Source organism: Amphiura filiformis, chromosome 9, assembly GCF_039555335.1.
Source record: "Amphiura filiformis chromosome 9, Afil_fr2py, whole genome shotgun sequence".
In the NCBI taxonomy this organism is placed as follows: Eukaryota; Metazoa; Echinodermata; class Ophiuroidea; order Amphilepidida; family Amphiuridae; genus Amphiura; species Amphiura filiformis.
In genome coordinates this window covers 9,534,446-9,560,272 of record NC_092636.1, presented here as the reverse complement: position 1 = coordinate 9,560,272, position 25,827 = coordinate 9,534,446, and the positions used below count along the sequence as shown (strand labels likewise).

Sequence of the window (25,827 nt, the reverse complement as noted above, 5' to 3'; positions counted from 1 at the left end):
CAGAAAGTTGGTAATTATCCATTAATTGCACAAGTACAAGCATGTAATATGTTAGCACGAAAGTTTATTGCAGTGAAAAGCAGATTTCATGGATGAACGAAATTCCTCTTTAACCCATATTTGTGGAAGAAGGGCCCAACTCCATGGAGTTGGGCCTTTCTTCCATGAAAACCATGATTAAGTGTACAGGGTATAACAATAAAATTTATACAATTGCATTTTGACTTCTCAGGAAAAAACTAAAAGAGTTATGGCACAAATGTTATGTAATACAATCAGTAATATCTTGGCTAGATGAAGACGTTTAGCTGGTGTCTTTACTAGCTTGGGTTTAAAAGTTATGTGCGATTAATTAAACCGTCCAGAAAACGTGTTGGGCCACTTTTGCCATGTTTGCGCATATCAAGTTTGAACCGCGTAGATATGCTTAAACATCAAAGAACGGATACAAAACAATTACAAGTGGTGTTTCTTCATATAATTAACATGAACTTAATAATAATATGATATTTCTTTAAAATCTATAAATGAAGTCATGAAATTTCTTATAAATAGAGTATTATTTCTCATATCCCTTAGATATCATTGGTAAAGCTGAGAACAGTGTTTTTTTTTGCATCCATAAGTACAAAACAATAACAATAACATTTCTGGGCTTCTAGCTGTTCTGGGGCGATCACTATTGCCAGCATTTCTTTTAACAAATTCTAGATACTTCTCATAGGTATATGTAATTGTATGCCTTGATGGAGAAATGAGTTGGGAAAATGAGCTATAAGCAATCGCATGGTTTCTACTTGACTCCTTGTGCTACCGAATGTCACAACCATAAAAAATACGCTCTTCCAACGTGAATTGGGGTTGAAGTTGTTGGGCTGCAGCCACGATTTCTAGTAAATGAGGCTGTTATGTCAGTGCTTAGTTGTGACTTTTAAAAACTCAAGGAGATATTCTATTATGTAATCATTTCTACCAGTTCGAATACCCCATTGTTACTACCTATCATAAGAGCATCGTCCAACTGGTCCATGGTTCAACTCTATTCAGTCACTTTTGTAACTCTTAGACAAAAGTGGCCCAAGCGGTTTTAAGACTAGGTAACATAATTGGCCATATCTTCACTTGTATACCATCGATTTTGTTGGCACAAAGTTTATCTGGTGGCTAAAGAAATTATCTTGATAGGCATATAAAAATCAAACAAAAAATGAAGCGGCATACTTGTTTCATCCTAATTTCAAAATTGTACAAATTTTATTGTTACACCCTGTACATGGAAGACTATTTAGAGAGTGGATTGTGGCTCATCTTTCACACACAAGGAAGAACAATCTGCTGGCAATAAAATGCTGAGTCTAACTCATTTTTGTACAAAATTGGAGTTGGGCCCTTCTTCCACTCAGGTATTCAATTTCATTCTATGGAAACAAAATTTTCCAATTGATGTCCTTTTAACATATGAGAAAGTTTGACTTTTTGACCAATTTATTTCAATTTTCAAGTGATGAGATGATGGGTGTCACTTTTTTATCATTTACATACTAGTAAGTTAACATCACAGTTTTAAGACTTTAAGTACTGTATTTTATGGGATTAAGGTGGTATTGGAGTCATTTTGGAAGTGCTCTATTTATGTTTTACACATATTAATTGAGTAGGGCAGAGAACACTGATCAATATGCCTTTTGTTTGAAGCTAATCAGACATACGGTTTTCATAATACATACATTTTAAATGTCTTTGTATTGTATTGTTTTTATCAATAATCAATACAGTTAATGAGCTAATATGACTTGTTGAAAGTGCTAATTAATTTGTAATTTTTGCCAATTTTTGCTCAAATCCAATGCATTAATGTTCATAACATTTTTATTTAACAGAATATTGGTTTCAAACTTGGTCAAAGTGTTCCTAATCCTAATGACTTCCAGATAATTTATGCATAATTAATGAGCTAGCTGCCCTAATTTGCATAATTAATTAGCATTATGCAAATTAGCTCATTAATTATGCGAATATATATATGCAAATTAGGGGGCAGCTTCACTATATAATATATAGAACATATTAGAAACACTTTGACCAAGTTTCAGGGCAAAAGTAAGCAAAATATTAAAAGTACCATGAACATTTAATTTATGCATTGATTTTTAGCAAAATATAGGAAAAAATTACATATTAATGAGCCTTTACAGTCATTTTAGCTCATTAAAACTATATTGATTATTGATAAAAACAATAAGATACAAAGAAAATATAATTTGATGTATTATGGAAACTGTATGTCCGATTTGCTTCAAACAAAAGGCATATTGATCAGTGTACTTTACCCTACTCAATTAACCTGTTTAAAACATGCTCAAATCATTTCCTAATTTCTAGAAAATGCATCCAATTATATACCACCTTAAGTTTGTATAATAATGCATCTAATATTCCTAGCATTTTAGTATTTGTACTTGGCGCATATAGCTATACAGTTCATGTCAGATTAATGGCTATATAAATTCCTTATCCACCTAATTACTTGGCTCCATTCAAACACAATTTCACCAGTCAGAGAACCAATATAAAACTGTAGTAAATTAAATTTTAAATAATAAAACTGGTTGGTTTTAAAATTTAATACTGTACTAAAGTGTGATACCAGTATTCTTTAAAATACAATTTAATGTCAATTTGGATATATATTAGTCTATTAGTCTACATTTGTATTAGACCACATAAAAATGGTACACTGGTACTAAAAAAAGTAAATGACCTCAAATGACCCTTTCTTTACCTTGAAGATAATTGACGATGAAGTGGTTCCATCTTATTTTGTTCAGGACTCAAGCCTCTACCACCCTGCTAAAAAGCTTTTATAAAAAAAAAGTGCACAATTCATGCATGTCACTTTTAGGTTTGATACCCAGAATGATACATCAAACTGCTGAACTGGGTAAAAACTGACAGTGACAGAAAACCTCAAATCCCCCCCCCCCCCCCGGCTAATTCCCATGACTGATCTAGACAAAGGTTGGGCACTTCACTGATAGTAGGCCCTATATTACTTCATCAACAACTATGTAGGTCTACATTAGAATGTGGTCAAAACCTTTTACCCATGATTTCATCTGTGAATTGTATATAGCCAATTATCAGTTTAGAGATCTTCCAATTTCATACAAATGTTGCTCAACAGGTACATGTACCATACATTCCCCTCTGCGAATTGCACATGCACAGACATCAAATTTCCTTCCCAATATCATCATCCAATTCCGAATTCCCCATCTTTCTCATCAAGCATCAATAATTAAAACTTTTTTATCTTTATCTTCTTTCTTTCCAATTAGGCAAAAAGGCAGAGGAGTTGGTGTTAAAGAAAAAAAAATGGGGGAAAAATAAGAAAGAAGTATAATTTTGTATACAGCAGTATAAATTATGTTCTAAGCGCTTTACTAAGCACTGTATACATACATGCCAACATAATTATCAAGAAAGGATAAAGCACTTGGTCACAAATTTGTGTTTTATTTTTTATTCAAAAGAGTAACGTAGAAAATATACAAAGTCCAAGAGCAAGTATAGAATATAGTTGGAACATATACTACACATATCCAACCAAACTTTCCACTTAATATGCAAGTACCCTATTGTTAATTTATGTTCCTCAGCAAGGATGTGCTGGTACTTCTTGATTCTCGATTATACCGTACTTCAATAGAGGTTATCCACTTAAAATCATGAGTGACTTCTAACAAAAGGCACTGATTCCTGTAGTATTCCTCATTCAAACCAATTCAATGCATGACCTTGGAGTTACCTGCATCATGCATGACTTTAGCGGGCTATTTTGAAGCAGTCATGGTTGCACATAGGTACTTGTTTTGAAAGTCCTAAACAAGGTATAGCAGTCACGATATGCAACTTATAGAACACGGATAACCTCTATTGGGTAGATCTGGTGATTGCTAAGTTATTGCTGATTTTCATGATAAAGCATTTTAATGCATTATTTGAAGAACATCCCCCATCTATCTTGCCACTCTTCAAATTTGTAATCAGCTTGAAGTGTCCATCGGTTTTAACATGGCTTGTTTACGACCTAAATAGCTCGCGAGCATATAGGCGCGTAATATTCTACTTGCGGGGTGGTGTCCATCAGTTCTCCCGCGGCTAGTTTATGACCGGATAGCCAGGCATAAATTGACCAATCACGCATGCTGTTATAATAAATTATTGCTACATCATCAGTGCATGCTTGAAATTGTAATTATTTTAAATCCAGAATCGGTGAATATTCAGTGTCCCAGACTGTGGCTAAATTTAGACAGTACTGTACAGGCTGTACTTCATAACTTCAATACAAACTTAAAAACAAGGTCAGGGTAGTGTCACTGTCAATATTACAACATCATATTCATTAACTAGGTATGCCAGGCAAACCTTTAAAAAGCCTTGTACGATCTTTTTTCAGAATTTACCTTTATTTTTTTCAAACCCAATTTTTTGGCATATTTGTAATGTATGTTCTAACTTAAATCTATGACTATGAGCAAACTGTCAAATTCGCCCTATTTGTAGTAAAACGGGATGATTTTCTGTTGGTCCGACATAAAATCATAATTTTTTAAATTTTGATTTTATGTCGGCCATGATCGCAAATAAGGCTGGAATTTTGCGGGCGGTAAACGGGTATTACGCCGAGATTACATTACCGGTAGGAAATACCCTCCCGGGTACCGAAATTCAAAAAAAATTAAGTTTTTATTTTTTCGGTTTTGTAGTGTTTTTGGACCTAGACCTAAATGCCAGGATCATTCATGGTTGACCTAAAAAAAAAAATATAAAAAAAATTCAATTGAATTTGAATGCATTTTGAAATCATTAATAGAGTATGACATGAATACAAAGTATCGATTTTCATATTAAAAATACAAAATATCTTGAAATTTTTTTTTTTTTTTTTTTTTTTTTTAGGTCAACCATGAATGATCCTGGCATTTAGGTCTAGGTCCAGGGACACTACAAAACCGAAAAATAAAAAAACTTAAAAAAAAAAATTGGGTACGGTACCGGTTACCCGCCCGAAAAAATCGGCGGGTACCCGGGTACAAAATTACCGAAAATGCCAGGCCTAATCGCAAACCATAGTCTCCTACAAAACTAGTTTGGTTACGCTCCCTCCACATGTGGAAGGAGCGTAACCAAACTGGCCGCGTAGGAGACTAACTCTGAGGCGGCACTCGCTGTCCTAATCCAAATAGTGCAAGATGTTTCGAGTGATAGAGGCCCGGATAGAGGTTAAGTTTATGATGTTGTTTCTTTGCAAATTCCCAATGTTTTTTGCGTCCAAATGTATTGGGAACTTTCATAATGATTGCATATTATCATTTTGGAAGAAAAAAAGAAAAATCTAAAAATTTAAAAAGATCGTACATTAAGGCTTTAATTAACACATTTGCTAGTCAACCAAATCCCGGGAACCAAATTCGCCTAGAACACAATACATATTTACTTGTATAGAAATTTTAAAGAACAGGCTGGTCAAGGAAACCTACATAAATATGTTTTCTATACTTCAATTGACCCAAATATATGATTTTTTATGGTGATGAGACACTCACACATGGAATTTTAGAGGATTTTGATAGCAGTTCCATCAAAAAAAAGCTGCTATCATCATGAGACTAAGATCTAGAAACACCCCGAAATGCTGTTTTGGGGAATTTTGCTATAATTTGGTTCATCTCAAGTTTGGTAGTGACGTATGTGCGTATTTTGCTCGCCACAGTATCGAATCGCGCGCGGAAAGTTAAACGCGCTGAGTGAACACGCACGCGTACAGAGGCGGTTTGTTGTCACGCTTACGGCGCAACCGCGAAAAAGCATTGACATCACTTCCAAACTTGAGGTGAACCAAATTATAGCAGAATCTTTCCGATGAAAGTCGATCTTTGAAAAGATGTAACTTTGCCACGGAAAGTGCTATGACAAAAAGGTTTTCAGTTTTGGCTTTCTTTACTCAAGGGCTTTAATTTGATATATAAAATGATGCAGTTTGATGGCAAATTTAAATTCACCTGGCATACCTACAACATGTTGTTGTTTTTTAACAAGCGGCTAGGGGACGCAGGGGTAACCTTGTCAATCAATGGTTATTCTATTGTCCACCAAAGTTAAGTTTATGACATCACCAATACATTTATATCCATGATCAATCCAATCGATAGGCAATTATCCCCAGAGAATCACTGTGCGAAATTGACCAAGTTTAACATGTGTGCATAAATCTGCATGGAATAAAAGTTAAATAAATATATATAAAATATTACAATTTGAAATGAAATAAAAATTTATAATAATAATGAAAAATCATCACAATGTTATAAATAATGATATAATAATAACTTTTATGTTAAATCATTGACCATTTAAATATAAAGCTACCAAGTAATCTAAATTTTAATGTGAAGGTCTGAAATGTCATCCCGGCAAACACAAAACATTTTTAAAACGTTTTAAACAGGTTAGGCCTATATTTTTCGGTTTTGGTAAAAACGTTTTAATAACATTAAATGTCGGGTCATGAAAATATTTTAAAACGTTTTGTATGGAAACACAATACACAAATATTTTTTTAATGTTTTCAAAATGTTATTGAAAAATATTTTCTGCAAACATTTTTGCTAAATATTTTGTCACCATTTATATAATAATATGTTTTAGAATATTTACAGTAAGTTATCCAAAAATGTTTTTAAATGTTATGAATAAATTTATTCCCTTTATATACCCTTTAAACCCGACATTTAAACATTTTCTGGCAACCTTTTCTAACCTTTTGCGAATGATGTCGAAAAGTGCATGGAAAACATTTTGTGCTTGCTGGGATAATTGAACATAATTCAAAATTGAATAACACAATATATATATTATAAATAAAAACAAAAATAATATTGCAAAACTATAATAGGGCCTACTAACAAATATGTATAGGCCTACAACTCAAAAGACGCATTCCTATTTGTATTGACAATATGAGAATTATTAAAATGCTTAGTTTTAACCAAATAAAAAAAATCACAAAGCGCATTTTAAAGGGGGGTAACCCTATTGGTTTTGGATATGGATTGTCTTTAAAATTACATAATAATATCAAATATCTCCCCCTTTATGCTGCTTTGTGAAAAACGAGAGCATTTTCGGCGTAAATGTGAATAAATAGCCAAATTTGCAATCCAATACCTTGGTATCGTGAATTGCATTCTGGGTAGGCAACAACAACAACCATTTCCGTTCAGTATGACGAATTTAATGCTGACATGCTGTACAATCAATGCCCGGCCCGTATTGAGCGAAAAATATTTGTTTTTTTCGTGCCGTTTCAGAAAAAAAGGAAACAAAATATATTACCCCTTGCAATATGTACATTTCAAATGAATATAAAAAAGTTTGGGTTAAGAATGGAGAGGACAAAAACATTCCGACACGGATTTTGAACCGGTTACCTCTTGGGTAGAAACATGAAGCGCGCGCTAACCGACTGAGCTAATCGGCCCGTTGTCTCCATCGTGGAAATTTTATAATTAAATACGGCACACCGTCTAGACGCGTCTCCTCAGCAGTTAGTGTGGTTCGCTTTTTTCATAGAATGTGTATGACGCGAAACCAAAGTAGCTGTTGAGGCGAGCTATTCCCGGCCCAGAAATCTTGTATTTACCATTGTTTACAAACTGGTATACCTGTAAAAGCCGCTGTGTTTCATGATTTCTCCGGAAATACATCGACTTGGAGCGTCAAATTTCAGGATAGTAATGAGAAAAATAGTATCTATTATGTGATACCAAAACCTCATCAAGAATGAAAAAAATCGGGGGGATGATGCTGTCGATCGGGTTACGGACCTTTAATATAACATCTGGTATAACGTTACGAATTCATAATAGGCCTATGGCCCTATGATAAAAAAAAATTTAATTTCTTTAATGAAAGAAATCTTATATACCTAATAATTATTATAATAATTTTTATTATCATTATTTTGTTTATATTTTTGTTTTGTTTTTCATAAAGAATAAATAAGTCATGACATCCTATTGTTGAGTGCTGAATCCAGGTACCTGGCTGAATCACCTCGTAAAGTATTTAAGCGCACCGCCATGATCTTGATCCAATTTTTATCAATATACATCGATCACTTATCGGATTAAAGTATTGGACACAATAGATGAAGTATTTGATTGACAAGGTTACCCCTGCGTCCCCTAGGCTAGCCGCTTGTGTTTTTTATTAATATTATTATTATTATTATTATTAAGTTTGCCATGCCAGTGCTGCGAACTGTTTTTTTTACACTGATTTGCTATCCATTCAATTTTGAAATGTGGTACTGAAAATATACATTGTGTATTGGACTGTCGGTTAAAAAGTAAAAAGTAGGTAAGCTTACCGTTACGTTGTATGTATTGTAAGCCAAAAGCTCCATCCAATTAATAATAAATATTACGCAATACTTACCAGGAAGAAAGCAGGTCTCCGGTAGTGTTCCAAGGTGAGAAATGGCAATCCGCCTTTAGAATAAAACTTTGGGATTAGGTTAAGGGTGTTTTCGCTATTTCAAAGTAGAGGAAAATCACAGAAGAAACAGACAAACGGGTGTTGGATCTTCTCATCGGTTGACAATCAAGACTGCCCCCATTGATTGACGATTTTTTCGCTCGCCAGGAAATGACCTTTGACATGACGTCGGAAAGCTAAAAAGGCCTTTAGCTTCTTCAAAATTGGTGTAATCGTCATTTTATTTTATTTTCAATTCTTTCAAATTGAGATAAAATGTAATGAATATATAAAAAAAATATATATAATGACAAATACTTACCAAATATAGTACCAGCGATCGTATTTCGGCGTTTATTGCGCTGCATTTTGTAATCAATCATAAACTCCAAATATATTTTCCAAAAGCTAAATGGCCTTGCTGGCTGCAAAATCAAAACAATGTTTGCCTGGTTGGTGTCAGTGCAATAATGCAAAGAAACTATATTGCTGAAATGAAATCGATCAGCTGATTACAAAGATTACGACATCCGTTTACATGTACCCCTGTAGTGCAACAGTTGGCATACATGTTGTAAGTTGAATGAGTCAATTTCCAATAAAATTATCTCATGATCTCATCGACTCATGCTATAAAGCGGAGTGAAAGTTAATAATTGACTTGAAGTTCTACTTCTTCAGTTCATAAGTTTAGGTTAGCCTTGTAAAGTTAATTTTTTATTACTTCCGTGGTCCGAGCTGTGCGCCAAGCGTAGACGAGCGTACACACAGAAGAAATAAACAATCACGCTGATTGGCTGATCAACGCACTTGACGTCAACAAGCTGGTTGACCTATTGGTCGTCGGCACGGCGCTTAGTAGCGACCTTGACAGTTCTAGTTCTACGCGATCGCAATTCACCAGCGCGTACCCGGACCACGGAAGTAATAAAAAAATAACTTTACTACACTCTACAGTCCACATTCTCTTGGTCGGGCTGACGTCACAAAGGGGAAATAGGCTTTCACCTGTATTCACCTGTTCTTCGGGCTCTGTAAAACCAGTGTGCAAAGGGGACGAAGGGGACAATATTCCCGGATGTCCGTCGTTGTCCAACCAAGTGAATTCATTGACTACACTACACTTGTCAGCTTAAACTTCAATCAACACTCAAATTGAGACTGCGGACATCACGGATTATGTTAATATATGCCTTGAAATATTGATGTCGACTGAACAATTACAATTTGTCAATAGTAGTTTTCTTGACTTTATTTTCAGTTTCAGTGAGTTTTAACTTCTGCCGGGCCAGGCAGCCATTTCGTTTCGTTTCGTTTCGTATTGGAAATTCCTCCTTTTGTGTAGGAGCACCTCTTCCCTTTTTGAAGAGTAGGTAAAGTTAATGGGAGTTCACAAAACACTCTCCCGACAACATTACATTTCAAGTCACACAAATATAATAGTCACACAAAGTTACACGGTAAATAGTACATCAAAATAAATACAAAGTCAAAGTTAATGGCGATGGCTGCAGCACAGGTACAAAAACGGCAGGTGGAGTAACTTGCTAAACGTGTTCCAGAGGCAGAGTAACAACAGTATCGACAGAGTCATCACTATCGTCGGTATCAGAATCGGGTGATGAAGGTCGCCCCCATTTTGTGTGGGGGCGACCTTCATTACGAATCACATAATTCTAGTTTATCCACGTATTAAACTACTTGTATAAATAAGTACTCGGTAAGTTGCACTACTGAATTGAACTTGCATGTTTCCTTTATACTAGGTTTTTTTTTTGTCTCTGAGTCTGACTGAATCTGTTTGGATTGAATGACATGATGATTTGGTCGGAAACAGGACACCTCGCCCACACGCAACTTCGCCTACACGGCATCTCGCCTACGTGCCATCTCGCCCCCTATGCAATGCAATGCATTGCAATGGCGGTAGCGGGATGTATCATGACGAGTTGACGATCGATGTGACCCGAAGGGTCATGTGTTCCTGTGTTGGTAGCAGACTGTACGATCAAGGATTCGTTCCAATGAATGCACGGGAATATTCAACAAATGTGTGTGTGTGTGTGTGTGGGGGGGGGGTACGTGTGTGCGTTTTATAAATTGAGGCCCCTACCGTCCGCGTCCCGGTGTAGATTATGTTCGGTTTTTAACACACCGTGCTGATGTGGTTATAACAATATTTTTAAATATTTTAATATATGTATGCATTTTTTTAACATGCATTTTTAATCATTTACTTCGTGTTAAAGTGTGTTATACAGAATGTACGTGAATTTTTATGAAGATAATTATAAAGAAAAATATGGCAGTCTTAATTTTCTTAATAGGCCTACCATTGATTGTTAAAACTTTCAGCCTACTTTTAATAACTTGATAACGTGATAAAGTGTTTAAAATAAATGTTTGGCCATTTTCAGCGAGCAGGGCCTGTACTGTGCGTTTCGCCCCTTTTTACACCGCGGGTATTTGCTGCCGACGATTGCTTGACAAGTCCCCTGCGTGCCTGCACACCGCCAGCCAAACCACGGAATGGCCCGGAAATGGAATATACTGGATACGTTGCGTGTTACGGTCACAGTGCCATTTACCCATGTCATACCCGGCGACTTCGGAAGTCTTTACTTGCCAGCGTGTTGGAGGACGGGTAGTGTGCGCAACAAAAAATTTGTAATTGCGGGCCGTGTTAAAACATGTTTTGTGCTTGTAAGTCCGGACCTAGACTACTCCGTAGTCCACTCCCGGAGTCCACTTGCCCATACATGTAGGGGAGAGCGGGGAGTGTTCGCCCTATTTTTTTCTGACCAGCCTAGCGATGTCAATTTTAAGGTTAGGGATGACCTGATTAGCCCAAGTGAAAGCCCTATGTCTTGGCTATATACGACCATAATCCCAGAACTATAGGCCTTACAATAGCAACAGCATAGAGCAAACAAAAAAGTTTTGCAAAGTGGCGAACTTGCCCCATATTGGGGCAGGTTCGCCCATATGGTGGGGTAAGTTCACCCTAATCACAAAAAAGGTTTAAACATTGCGTAACAATAACATATTCCATGCAAACATTTAGCAAGAGTAGGCCTATACAGGGCATTCATTCTTTTCTGGGGAGTCACTAAATTTGTTGCAGGGGTCGGGTCAGGGTAAAATGTAGGGGTCCAAAGTGAGCTTAAGCGTATCATGTTTACAACCGGGAGATTATGGATTAGGACATAAGCGGTGGTATGAGTAATACTGATACCACATAACTTTAAAAAACATGCTTTTCAGTAGTTTTACCTTGTTTAATGGTATAATTATCAATATTTTGCATAATACGCTGATGGGGCAGGTCCGCCCTCCAGTTTGGGGTAAGTCCGCCGGGAAGATATAGGCGAACATGCCCCATCCTCAAAAAGCTTAACGTGCCCCTTTGTACTATTTTTGTATTTTCTTTAGGGTATGCAAAATACAAATCGAATAAGGAGTTTATAACTGCATTAAGTCTTTAACAAATCCCACATGTTCCAAATACAGATTTCCATTAAAACCATCTGTATTTATGTATCAATGATAATACAACATTATTAATGCAAGAAAAAATTACGTTTTGGTGTAATTTTTTGTTTTGGCTGCAGATTCGATGAACACGTCCCTATATGTCGCGTAGATAATATGAGAAGTTTATAATGACCTATGTCACCTAATTTTGCCATCACCAAATTCCCCGATAGCCGTAGTGCTGAGAAACAAGGGGTGGGCGAACCTGCCCCTAGGGCGAACACTCCCCGCTCTCCCCTACTCTGGATATTGCATTTAAGCTTAAAAACTCCGATTTAAATAATTTGTGCACAATTGATAGATTTTCACAACTGATCATCTTTTTAGTCACCGTACTCCCTCTGTTTGTATTTTTAACTGGGACTTATGCGATTAATAAACTGGTATCATAATAATAAACTAATTAATAAACTGGTAGATTCTAAAATCAGAATTGTTCAGTATTGAAGTGCTTATAATAATGACATTATGATGTTGCATTCAATAATATAAGCCTACGTATACTTTATTTTTACTGTCACTAATATAATTATATAAACTTTTTCATAACAATTTTATACTAGTATTTTGATGTAATAAATATCAGCATAATTTCGAGTTCCACTGAATGCTTTCATCATGATTAATAACATGTTTTATTTATCAAAAATCGACTATGGCATAGTCTAGTCCGGACCATGCATACGAAGACGAAGGAAAACCATTGAATTATGATACAAAATCATAAGGGTAATGAAACTTGATTCCAATTTTCCCATCATCACCATCACTTTTTTACATTATATTAGCTTATATTTTCACGAACAATAATTAATTTAATATGTCCGAAATTTAGGCCTTATAAATGTATTTTTATGTTAAATCCTTATGTATTTTATTTTTACAGGTATGTTTTCATGAACAAAAGAATCTATTAGGCCCTATTATATGTGTTATTTTATTTTACAAATTATGTTTACTTACTTCATATAAGTTCATACTTTTTAGTGTTAAATTAATTATGGCCAGAGTATGGCCTAATAATTTATATAATATGGCCAAAAAAAAAGCGCTTGCGAGTTTTGTGTATTTTATTTAACGAATCATTCATTTTACGGCTCAAACTCACTTAAAATAAAGTTTGAGATGTTCAAAACTTTTAAAACTTGCAGTCCTATAAAAGATATTAATTCAGAGAAGATCTTCTTTGACATATAGCCTAATGAAACAATTAAGGGAAAAAATATTTGCCAAATTTTTCAAAGACAAAATGCGCACAACTAGCAAAAACAAACGCCAGTAGCATTCAGCTTTGAGATATTTTGTGGGGTGCTGTGCAGTGACTTATGCCCCATTTTTGCACCGCGTGTTAGGGCGGATTAGCTACCACTTACACGAAAACGCCGGGTGTGATTATGTTCAATCAATGGTACCGTGATCCAAGCACGCAAAAATGCCAGAATACACCGATGTACCTTCCTTGACAAGTAATATAAGACCCGAGAATTATACCGGCCATGTTTTGTGCTTGCGACGTAGGCCTATCGGAGGCACGCGAAGAAGAACTTAAAAGTTGCAAATGTTTGCAAAACTGGTTAATACTAAATACGATTTGGTAAAATTTTAATTTGGGGTTATTCTTTGTCAAATAATAGTATTAACGCGCTCCCTTATAGGCCTGGCCTACACATGCAAAGACCCATCATTTTCTTATTGTTTTTACGCAAAAGGCCAGCTCCCAAGACCATTTTGTGGAAAAGTCCCAAGTTTTAGAATATGGCCCATCAGAAAGAACTCTTTTTTTTGGGGGGGGGGTCTTCCCTCGAAAGGCCTCATTTGTTAGCAACTGCCCCCGAAAGACCTCTTTTTTGGATCCTACTCCTATTTATTGCACAATTTTGCCCCCGAAATACCTTATGACCGCAAATAATAATATTAAATATATTATACTAGCGGGGACCGGGTCTCCTACGAGTTTTACTTAATTTAAGACAAGAGGAAACTGAAGCTGAATTTCTGTTAGGCCTATATAGAAGAACGGGGTTTCCGACATTTGTAGGCCTACTCTTGGAGTGCAGCACGGGTTGGAATGTATCATCATGCACATACTGGAAAATGTTACTTTTGCGCGCATAAAACTGAATCTGGAATCTGTGTTTTGTTTTCTTTCTCATGATCTTTCTCATTGACTTTGGTTTGTTTATTTGTTCTCTCTACGTCCACTCACCCCTACACACCCCACCTAACACTCCATACACACCCCTTCACGAACACATCTCGAAGAATCAAGCGCGGAAATTGAAAATGTTACTTTTGCGCGCATAAATCCGAATTTGAATTTTTTGTTTTTGTTTGACGGTGGTGTTTGTTAGAAATCAGTAAAGAAATATGATGTGCATATGTATAATATACAAGAAGGTATACACATGATAAATGAAAGAAAAATAATAATTATAATAATAGAAACAAGGAAGGAATTATTTTAGATAAGTGTTAATTGTGTGAATGCCCAGCCTGATCATGCAAACGACATCCGAGTAATTATAGCTTCCAAATCTGGGTGTTTGATAAGCCTAGATAGGGAAGACCTATTCGTAGACGGTGCGCACATGAACAGGCAAAATACGGCGCAAAATAATGATTTATATGAAGTTTAAAATGAAATCATGTATATGGTATTTGATAGACCTAGAAGACGCGGTGCGCGTGTTAACAGGATCTAGGAAAAATAACGAGTTATATGAAGTTTAAAATGAATCATACCTGTATATAAAGCCAAACAACCTACATCTTCCAAATCTGGGGAAAATAACGAGTTACATGAAGTTTTAAATTAAATCACAGCCCGTATATCAATAAACACATTTATTGCACAAAATGTTTCCATTTATTTGAATTTTTTCCCAGGGTAGCTCCGATGTCTTACAAACATGATGAATTTGATTCCAATGTATACTCAGTGGACATGTTTAAACATTACAATGCCAAAAAATCAGCATGCTCAGGGTTGAAAGCGTATTATGTAAAAGCGATCGGGGCCTACACTATATGGTTTTATCTCTTGGCCCGGCTCTTGACAGCTCAGTTTGCACACTAATACTATATAGGAGAAATAAGTGGAAGGATTCGACTTTGAGCTTGTCACCAAGAAATTTAAGAAAGAAGGACTCGGGAAGGCCGAATAGACTTTGAGCATTGGTCATCAAAAGACCCTTCCATCATGAGACGACCATCTATATACATGTTGCGTAGAGATACCGTATTAGATTGTTAAACCCGGTTTCTTCCTTCAGGCATAAGGCCAAAGTCTTTCTTTCCTTATGTCCTTAATTTTTCTTTATTCAAACCTGTTCTTTCTTGAGGCCTAGGCCTAATTCTTTCTTTCCCTTTGACACGTTATTGTATTGTCAATGGTCATGTCATATACATAAATAATTCAAACTTTCTGACTTTGGTTTGAGCTGAGACTAAAATACCTAAAGCCTTACTTGCATTTGAATCAAATAAATATATTATATAGGATGCTAAATACTTGAAGCCAAAGCAATTAAGTATAACGAATCAGATCATGCTGACGGTGTTTATGCTACATCATATGCGCAGGTGCTCATTTGTTAAAAGGGAAATCCCTGATGAGGAACGGTCAAAGAGTAGTTCTCGCCAGTCAAGAAAGATAAACTGTGAAAGTCCACTAACCACCCCACCCGAAAAGGAACTAATTTACTTTGTTGTTACATTATTTTCTTACACAAAACATTTCCATTTCATACGAAGTGGTCCTTCAATAATGTGTGATTTGCATAAAAAATAGCTTCCAAGGCCTATTTAAATGTTAGTTTTCACTGATAGCTCTTATATATTAGCTCGTACTGATCGCATTATCCCTTTTAATTTCGAGCCAAACAAATGAGGTAAAAGCGAAGAAAATTGCTATTTCATTCCAGCGCCTACAATCTGTGTATTAGCAAATCGATCATATTATTATCGGCGGAGCTAAAGGAAAATTATAAAAGACCAACTTGGACCCAAACCATACCGATCAGATAGGGCCTACCATGAGTCAGACTCAGATGCCAACAACAACCCACCAGGAACCACGAAATCCATCCAAAAGTGGCAATATAATAATAAGAAGTTAAGAACACATGCAGTAAAACATAAAATCAGACCAAATAAAAGAGGCGAATAAAAGTAAAACAAAATTGTGACTAAAAATATTTTTTTTAAAGTAGAACCACATAACAAAACAATAACATAACACATAACAAAAAGTAGAAAAACAAACATAAAAATAGAACAAAAAGGCCTAAATCCAAAAGAAAGCAAGACCAAAAGAAAAGCATACAAAAAAAAAAATTTATTAAGAAAAACATAAAATGGGAAAACAAAAATAGGACAAAAAAAAGCCAAACCCCCAAACATGTCAGAAAACAATACCAAATAAACAAAATCAAAAGGAAACAGTACAAAATACAGACAGACATAGCATTAATTGATACTGACAAAATAAAACAAACAAAAACGCATAATATACAAAAAAAAACCAATACGATCGTACCAAATTAGTATATAGCAGGCTACAAAACATTACAAAATAAAGAAAAGGATAACCAAACCAAACCGAGTCAAAATAGAACTAGAAACGTAACAAAAACAAGCAAAAAGTCATAGGCCTACCCCAAACAAAGAAATTATTCACCAAACAAAGACATAAACAACAATACACTAATTAAAGGAAAAAACTAAATTGAAAATATAACCAAAAACCCACTCAGACAAAGCTCTAATAAATCCAAACGAAGAAAAACAAATGAACATTAAACAACATAACAAATTATAGCAAGAACCAAGAACAACAACAAAGCCAAACACTAAAAAAACATTACGAAATATAAGACGAATATTACAAATTACCCAATAAAGAAAACATGCAAAAGTCCAAAAGACTATTAAAAAACGATACCAGAGGAAACGTAGGCCTTTTGATGCACTATACTTTCCTTTATTTCGGACACACAATACTGAGCTACTATTCTAATTGCCACTATAGCTAAATTAGGTGAGGGGGAAATACAACTATACTTCTCAACTTCAAATCACCACAGCACCATCATTAAAAACAATCATCACCTATCGACACCGGGCTATTCTCAAGACTACAACAGGGCGTGGTCACTATATTCTCATCCATTCAATGGGGCGATTTAATGAATACATCATTGATAATGCGGTCTGAATACACACACATCGTAATGCGATCGATCGTATACATCCACAATGCCATTGTGTTGCATTGCCGCAATAGCTAATTAGGGGGCGAGATGGCACGTAGGCGAAATGGCGTGTAGGCGAAATTGCGTGTAGGCGAAGTGCATTGTGGGCGAAGTGTCCTGTATTCGATTTGGTCATGTTAGTTAATACTTATAATGAGTTGCTGCAGGAGTATGATAATGCCTACACTTTAGTACATACATGATCGAATCCATGGGTTCCTACAGTCACCCATGGAAAACAGAGTACTGAAAACCAATACACCGTAAATGGCCATGTGTTAGTTTGTTTACATGCACAGTAATTCCCTCAGAATAGTCAATACAGATTCCAAACCGATAAAATTATAGACCCTAAATTACTTGTTATCAATTTGGAAACCATCTGGAGAAATCTGCTACTAAAAAAGTTAAAAATACTAAGTGTTTTTTTAAAGCTGGATAAAGTTGTATGTGTTAATTACTTTCGCTCTATTGAACAGCCAGGGACACATTGAATTGGTATGTATTGCAAATTTAAGGAAGTAATAGATTTGATCAGGCCTCAACTTTCCAAAGTTTTTGCAGGCGTCATCTTCCAGATCATGAAATTTATAGGCATATCATGCCTAAATGTGGAGGCCCTACAAAAATCTAGAGGCCCTTGCATATAATGAAGACCTGAGCGCAAGAAGACAGCAAGTCCACTTGGCCCCTCAACATGTATTGTATACACTAATGTTGTGTATAGTTTCGTATAGTTTGGTAATGTTTTATTCATGTTCAGGGGCCAAAACAAATCTTTCACAACCTTTCATGATGTTTTCACCCTGGAACATGTTTTAAACATATAAAACCCTAAGAAACTATTCGTAACTTTAGTGTATACATGTTGAGGGGCCAAGTGGACTTAACGGTCTTCTTGAGCTCAGGTCTTCATATTTAAGTCCCTTCAATTTATTTAGTATGTAGTTGCAGTTCATTTACCTGTAGGTGAATGAACTCCAAGCATACACAGCTCTCTATGCAATTAATCACAACACAAATTAATTACTTCCACTCAGGATCTGTTCTAGGTCAAATGCATTGCTGTCTGGGTTATCCTTCCCTTCCTTGTAAAATCAATAGCACAGAAATTAGACATTATAGATTACAATGAGGGATTATGAGCTTTATTCTGGGATCTTCGTACATTAACCTTAACACCTGTCCCTTGCTACTTTTTAGGCATCAAACTTATCTGCTTTAGTGGACAAGGAGAAGCAGGATGGGAGAAAAAAGTAGAAGGATAGAGTAGTTTTTTCTCCCTCTCCCCCCCCCCCCTTCCTTCTTAGCGTTTTTGAATCACCGACCCTGTTGGTGCAGAGCACAAGACCGGTAATAGCGCAAGCCACTGGCATTGACCTTACCGACCGCCTTGTGTATCTGCTAAGATTAATTCAGATTAATGCGTAATCGCATTCAGCAAGGTTAGAGTTAAGGATACACCAACAACATCTGGATTAAATCATTGTTTTCATTCAATTCTTTTATCTTTTTTGTACAAATATTTAAACCATTTTTAAAAAATAGATGTCTGTTTTCCTCGAGATATCAAAGTGTAAATATACAAGACAGAGTTTTAACTTTAAGGAAAACAGAACAGATTGAACTCTTAACTTTAACTTTAAAATCAGTGACCCATATGACTCATAAAGTCAATATTTGATTTTAAAAAAGTTTGTTGTTGTTGTCCTCACCCTATAATGTACTTTTGTTGTTGTTTTTGTTGTAACTCACATGTGTTGTGTAGCACATTTGAAATTGAACCTTCCTTGTGCAAACATGAGACATGACATGAGAACCAAATAACACCCTCTTCAAGAGGTGTGGCTTATTAAATAGTAACTTGCAAGCAAATGCACCTTGTCCTTGGTGGTGTCTAGTCCGAATAATCAGACCCAGAACAAAATATTAATTTCTGACATGATCCTGTTCTGGGTCTGAACTGTTTCCATATGAAATCTTGATGGCAAATTGGACAATAGAAGCACATGGTTCTACGTGACAGCTTTTTAATCCCTATTCATGTTACGTGAATCACGCTATTGTGAACCATCCTTCTGATACTTGAGTGTTTGGACTACCTCTCTGTTTGTAAACAAACCAGGAGGTCGAAATCGTCCTCCTCGCTGAATACGAAAAGTCAGCGTAATAGTACGACACTGGCCTGGGTGGTGTACACATATTCACTTGCCTTTCACTCAGTTGGCTATTCCATTTGAAATCCATTTAAAATTGTATTAGATTGAAAATTAGGCAAATGTAATAATAAACTTGTAAATTACTTTTTTAATCACTTTTTGCAGTTCAAAATGGAGTCAGAATACAGCAGTATTGATGCAGATGTCGATGCTGTAGATTGTACTCGACAAACATCGGTCAAATTAATGGCAACTCCATCAACTGATGATGACAACAGCAGAGATCAACAGCAGCAGCAGCGGCCTAAAACAATGAAACTGAAGAAATGTAGTTTTGAAGATTGTAAGGAAACGATACTTCGAGGCAAATCAGGTCCATGGATGTGTAAATATCACAGAAATAAAACATACAAAGAGACTTATAAGAAGAAGAAAGGAAAGACTAATTCAAATCATGGAACTCAACAAAAGAAGGTAAACAACTTTGGTTAGGTTTGTGGTCACTGGTCCAGTTCACAAACCATTTATCCCAATGTATCATAATCAGGGATGTAGCTATGGCGGGCGGCAGAGCTGGGCACTCAGATTTAGAGCCCACCACTGATAAACAATTTAAGCTCTAGCACCCAGCACTCAAGTGTCAAAAATTACCCATAGAATTTGACCAAATTTAGGCAAATACCACCCGGCACTAAAATTTCTCTCGCTACAACCCTGATCATAATAATAATATGAAGTTGTAGTACCATATGCAACCTAATTTGGTTATTCTAGTTGAAATCCATACACCCCTTATCGAAGACTGACCCTAATCTCCGATACAGGGGTGTAGATTTCAAATGGAGTCATCCACCATTCAGGTACTCCCGTTTGAAAGTCACACTCCCTGTGTGGAAGATGAAGATCATGCCTTCCATAGGGGGGTATGGATTTCAACTGGAATAGGACTAGGCCCCCAAGTGCTTTATGTCCATTGTCATGTGCTTTTGGCCCTTGGGGGCTTACTAATAACTACAATGATGAAATGAAAGTCAAAATTGGGAATTAACACAACCAAAGCCGGAAGAATTAGATGGTACTTTTACTTGGCAAAATTGGAATAAATCCGCTTGAAGCGTGTAAAATTTGGCACTTTTAGAAACCCAACATTGGAGGGGATGATAGTATCGATCATCCCCCCTATCAAAATATTGTGGAGATTTACCCCCCACCCTGGATCTACGCCTTTATAAAACACCACAACTATAAAAAAAAACCTACGTCTTGACTTGGTTCTGCTTTCATATCTTTTTACAATCCCAGTATCTTGATTCTTCCCTGCTTTGTGTCTAAAGTTTTCTTTTGGCCGATTCTTCCAATTCCCTGTTCATACTTTCTACTTTTTCAGTCTAGTCCCCTCCCCTTGGGTTGGACAGATAGGTGTGTTGATCACTTTGGCACCAGAAATTGTCACAAATTTGTCCACAATCTTTAAAAGATTAAGTGATAGAAAACCAAATGTCAGTAGGAGAGTTAAAAAGGAGATGCCATTGTGGTCACAGTCACATCACCATCACCCATTTTTAGGCAGATTTTATTATAAGTTCCCAAGTTTGCCAGAAAAGGGAGGAATCCTACAAAACATAGCAATGTAATGCAGTGCACCTTTAAATACATGATAAAAATGTAGGATGGCTGTGGATTGTATGTCACTCATATTAATGTCACATTGTCAGTCAAATAGAGGATTGTAGTCTGGGATTAGAGAACTCATGGGATATGATACATGTACATGATTCAGGCAGGAAGGTTGCCTAGTTTGTAAAGACAGATTTTAAAACAGGAATCACATAATTAGAGAGTTCAGAATAGTGCAGACCCATCCACCTGCCCTTTTGGACAGATATTCTCAAAATTAGATGGGTGGCAGGCAGTCTTGGCCCGATAAAGTCCAATAAAAATCCCCAATGAGATAAATGTATACTAGAATTTCAGTCTCTATCACAGCTACAGCATAGTACAATTTATTTTTTGGTAATCCCATAATTCCTTGTGTTAGACCCCAGATGTCGTCATTTGACGTCACGCCCACTTGTAGTGTGCGATGTTCGCTAAACGATGTGCGCATCAAAGCTAACTCATCCACAGAGCTCCACAGTTGGATCAGGTTCAAACTCCAGTTTAAACGAGGATGCAAACGCCCTCTCCACACCACACACACACACATGTATATATAACCACTGGTAAAAAACACATTTGCCAGAAATACACACTTCTGAATTTGTGCCTTACCTGGGATGTGTACATATTTGAGTTCATTCGCCCTATTGTGGCCTGCTGGAGTTTTTACAGCTGAGTGCAGGCTCAAAAAATATGTTTCTGTGTTTTGATGCTATTTCTGATCTATCAACTCTTTTCAGGAAGTGTGAACGTTCATGGTTCCCATGTATCAACTGCTTCATGTTAATTCCTCATGTGTGTATTCTTGATTTAAAATGTTGACAAATACACTCCACACCCACATACATAACAACAAAAAAATTTTTAAATAACTTCATATTGTAAGAGATTAAAATTTTAGGCTTATTAACCAGAGACAGATAGCAAATTTGATACCATCTTACCATCAGTTTTGACGACACCTTTCCTTTCTTAATGACACCCCTCCCCCAACAATGCTTAATGAGCTGCGATGATTACTAACTAAACATTCCCTCAGGCTCTGCACTAGGGTAGGTCAATGTACTGTCAGTCATCCAAAACCCATGTCTGATCAGAATGTGCCATGGAATGGTTGTTGACCTGTGTTGGAGCCTATTGTGACATGTGGGGGTGCAATGTGTACACTCAGGTTGTTTATGCTCTAAGCTGTAGCCAGTGGGGTGCAGGAGCCCCCCCTGGTAATCCGAATAAAAAGGTTCATTTTATTCTCTAAAGACATTGAAAATCAGCCTTTTTGAAGGAAAAAATCACAAAAGGTCTATACTTGTTTCAGTAAACACATTGAAATCTGCCCTTTTTGAAAATAAATTTCACAGAAGGTCCACTTTTGAGCCTGCCGCCCCCCCAAATAAATCCTGGCTATCGGCCTGCTTATGCTATTAATCCTATTTTTAATCACAAGGGTAACTTGCTTTTTCAAATTAATGTGACTTTTTTTCCTTTCAATAAAAAAACATGGTATCCAATAACCACTCACTTTACGGTCAAGAAAAATAATCCAAATGTTGTCTAATAGTCCCTCTAGATCTGCTTGTCTATCAGGTGTAACATCGTTCAGTTTGTAAACTGGTGTTTTTATAACATGAATGACCTAACACAAAGACTCTGTGTTTTTGCCACTGCCTTTATAGATGTGTGATAGATCCAGTCCTACTTTAGGTGGCATGTATAACTCCAGAGACCAACAAGAACACAGTCAGAAGGCATCTATGATGGGACATGTGCTGAATGAGAAGAAACTGGTACGAAATTAACTACATGTGTAATCAATGTGATTTGTTGTGCACAGCCAAACTTACAGGCCTTAGGCGATAGAAACAAATTAGTTCGATCTCTAGATCGATCGACCACCAATGCTTGGTCAATCCTTATAATTTATGAAATCAATTAATTGACCATTATTAATTGTGATAACATACAAATATTTGCCTGTATTGATATTGAAAAGTATAAATTTAGCATCAATTCTGATTTTATAGTTGTTATTTCATTAATAACAAGCATCGGAGCAGCATCAGTGGTCGATCCTAAGATCAAACAAACTTGTTTCTGGTGCCTTAGCACATTTTATACAGAAAGAAAGTGACTGATTACCATGTCCAAGCCAAGACACCAAATTAACCATTAGCATCATTTATCACACCAAAGGGGAAATCCCTATTTATTAGTGAGAGTCTTCGTGTTAGTAATTCCACAGAGATTTCCTACGGTAAACATAATAGGGAAAGGGGGTTGTTCAACTCCCGAGGTTCAACTGCTTCAGGAATTGATTCGTTGACACAGTTCATTGGTGGAAGTATGATACAAGATCTGACCCACTCAGTCTAATGTCAGAAACTTTGAATTTAAGAGATACAGGCAGAAATTTAGAAACAAAACATACAAGGATTTATACATTTTTAAATATCTAAAATTTTGTAAGCTAGATACCGAGACTGAATCTCGGGCTAGATATACATGGTTTTCAGTGTGGTTTATCTTGTGGGTAACAAATTCACAATAACTCACTGTGTGAATCAGTTTGTGTCATATTTAATGCATGCGGTGTGTCCAGGATTTACAATTATTATGTGAAAATAATAATGATAAAATTGGATGCGTTACACCTAATACTTATTAGTCTCGCTATGAGTTTTTAAAATATTGGGCTCAACTATGCCTCGCCCAATATTTTAAAAGTCATATGAGACTCAATAAAATGGGCTCAGTCAATCTAATTTTATATCATCATTATGGTCACACTAACAAGGGGGTGGTAATGAAAGATTGTACATGTCTTACCAGCCAAAATTTTACAACGGGTTTGCATCGTCTGAGCCCCTTCCTGGATCCGCTAATGAAATGAACAACTAAGAGGGCCCATATAAGGGACCGATCGCTATTTACGGCAGGGGGGAATGGGCGTTTTGGAAAAAAATATCGACAACAAATTTCGCATTCCCCCCTCGCGTCCGCTCAAAATTTTCGCGTTCCCCTATAGTTATTGCAATTTTCTCCATTTAAAATTTAACAATCCCCCTCCTGTATTTCAGGTTCCCCCCTAAAGACCCCAAAAAAAATTTGTGTTCCCCCCTGAATTTTCCCATTCCCCCTCTGTCATAAATAACGATCGCTCCCTAAGCTCATATAGGTGACGCAATCTGATCCACCATAGACCATACGTTTTGATGGTATATTGATCCACTCGGGTCTATGTCACATTTTGAATTATAGGCAAGAGCAAGAACAAAGAGCGAATGACAAGGAATGTCCTGAGCTTTGAATTGATCAGTCCCATTGTTGCTATGAGCCTCCGATTGGTTCAAATTAGGCGCGGATCCAAGCATGGGGCACACGGGCCCCATGCCTCGCCCCCCCCCCCCTTGTTGGAAAAAAATAAAACCCCGTTTTGCTTTTCATTTTTCATGTTTTATGCAAAATATATATACAACATCGTATTTTGATCATGATCAACAACCTTCCATGCCAATGGTGGATCCAGGCATGGGCACACCCCGCCTGTGCCCCCTTTCATGTTTAAAATAAAACTTTGGTGAAAAAAAGAAAATAGGGAAAAATTGTGACTGGCACTGAATAATAGTGTACAAATGGTCCACGAAATGGCTTCAAGCTGGCCTTTATATTGACAATTTAGAATATGATTATAGTATTTCTTCTAGTATATGTCCCTCTTTGTGATAACTATTGCAGTGTATCTTTTTGTTTCATTTATTTTACAGGCATTGATGAAATCACCCATGGTGCAAGCTTTTCTTCAGGATCAGCAGAATTCTTTGTGCAATACAAGACAGCGGACATTAGGCTTACCAAGTCACATGATGTAGCAGCAGGGCTGTCAACTTTTTGGAATTGCTTGGCGTGAGACAGAGGCGTACCGGGATTTGCCGACTCCAATGTTCATTTTGTACCATGATTATTTGAGCTACGGCGCTCGAGAATTTGAAAAGTGGGGGGGGGGGGGTAGGAGTAACAAATAATTCATAACGATGCGTGAGATTTTACTCATTTTGCGTGAGATTTACTACCTAGGCGTGAGATTATACTACCTTGGCGTGAGACCGTGAGAAAGTGACCCAATGCGTGAGACTCACGGCCAATGCGTGAGAGTTGACAGCCCTGTGTAGCAGTGTCATAAAGCCAACATTGCAATATGTGACAACGGACAATAAGCTTACCAAGTCAAGTGATGTAGCATTGTCATAAAGTCAGAATTGCAATACATGACAGCAGACATTATGCTTACCAAGCCAATGTCATAAGTGAGACTGCCAAATAACTGATACGCTCAGTCATCATTATTCTAGGTTGTGGTGCTGAAGACTGAGAAAATCATGAAAATTTTTTTTTAAAAACAGTTTTTGATCACATACAATATTTTAGAATTGTCACAACAGCAGGGTAGGATGCAGGTAGTGAGGAACACCCCACCATCACATCTTTTATCATATGGGTGACTATTGCGCTACGAGTAGTATTCCATTAAAAGAAATGTCACTGTCAGTATGATAACAGTCAATGTATGGGCACTGTGGCTCAGTGGTTACGGCCTTGGACTCATAATCTGAGAGCTTGCTCCATGTGCGTTGGTTTGATTCCCCGTGTTGCGCCCTTGGGCAAGGCGCTTTGCCTCAGCTGGC

At 36.6% G+C, this 25,827-nt stretch overlaps 1 protein-coding gene across 2 annotated transcripts; it reads left to right on the top strand.

Moving 5' to 3' along the window:
- Nucleotides 1–8,955: 8,955 nt before the first annotated feature.
- LOC140160604 (regulatory factor X-associated protein-like) lies at nucleotides 8,956–25,531 on the top strand. 2 transcript variants are annotated; one of them, XM_072183848.1, is made up of 7 exons: nucleotides 8,964–9,118; nucleotides 9,806–9,846; nucleotides 10,185–10,264; nucleotides 19,655–19,963; nucleotides 22,822–22,932; nucleotides 24,910–25,017; nucleotides 25,318–25,531. In XM_072183848.1, the coding sequence occupies exons 4-6, from the start codon at nucleotides 19,661–19,663 to the stop codon at nucleotides 25,012–25,014; spliced, it is 519 nt and encodes a 172-aa protein (XP_072039949.1). In that variant the 5' UTR covers nucleotides 8,964–9,118; nucleotides 9,806–9,846; nucleotides 10,185–10,264; nucleotides 19,655–19,660; the 3' UTR covers nucleotides 25,015–25,017; nucleotides 25,318–25,531. The 2 variants fall into 2 exon arrangements, with proteins under 2 accessions (XP_072039948.1, XP_072039949.1); XM_072183847.1 differs by lacking the exons at nucleotides 9,806–9,846; nucleotides 10,185–10,264 and having other exon boundaries at nucleotides 8,956–9,118.
- Nucleotides 25,532–25,827: the final 296 nt, after the last annotated feature.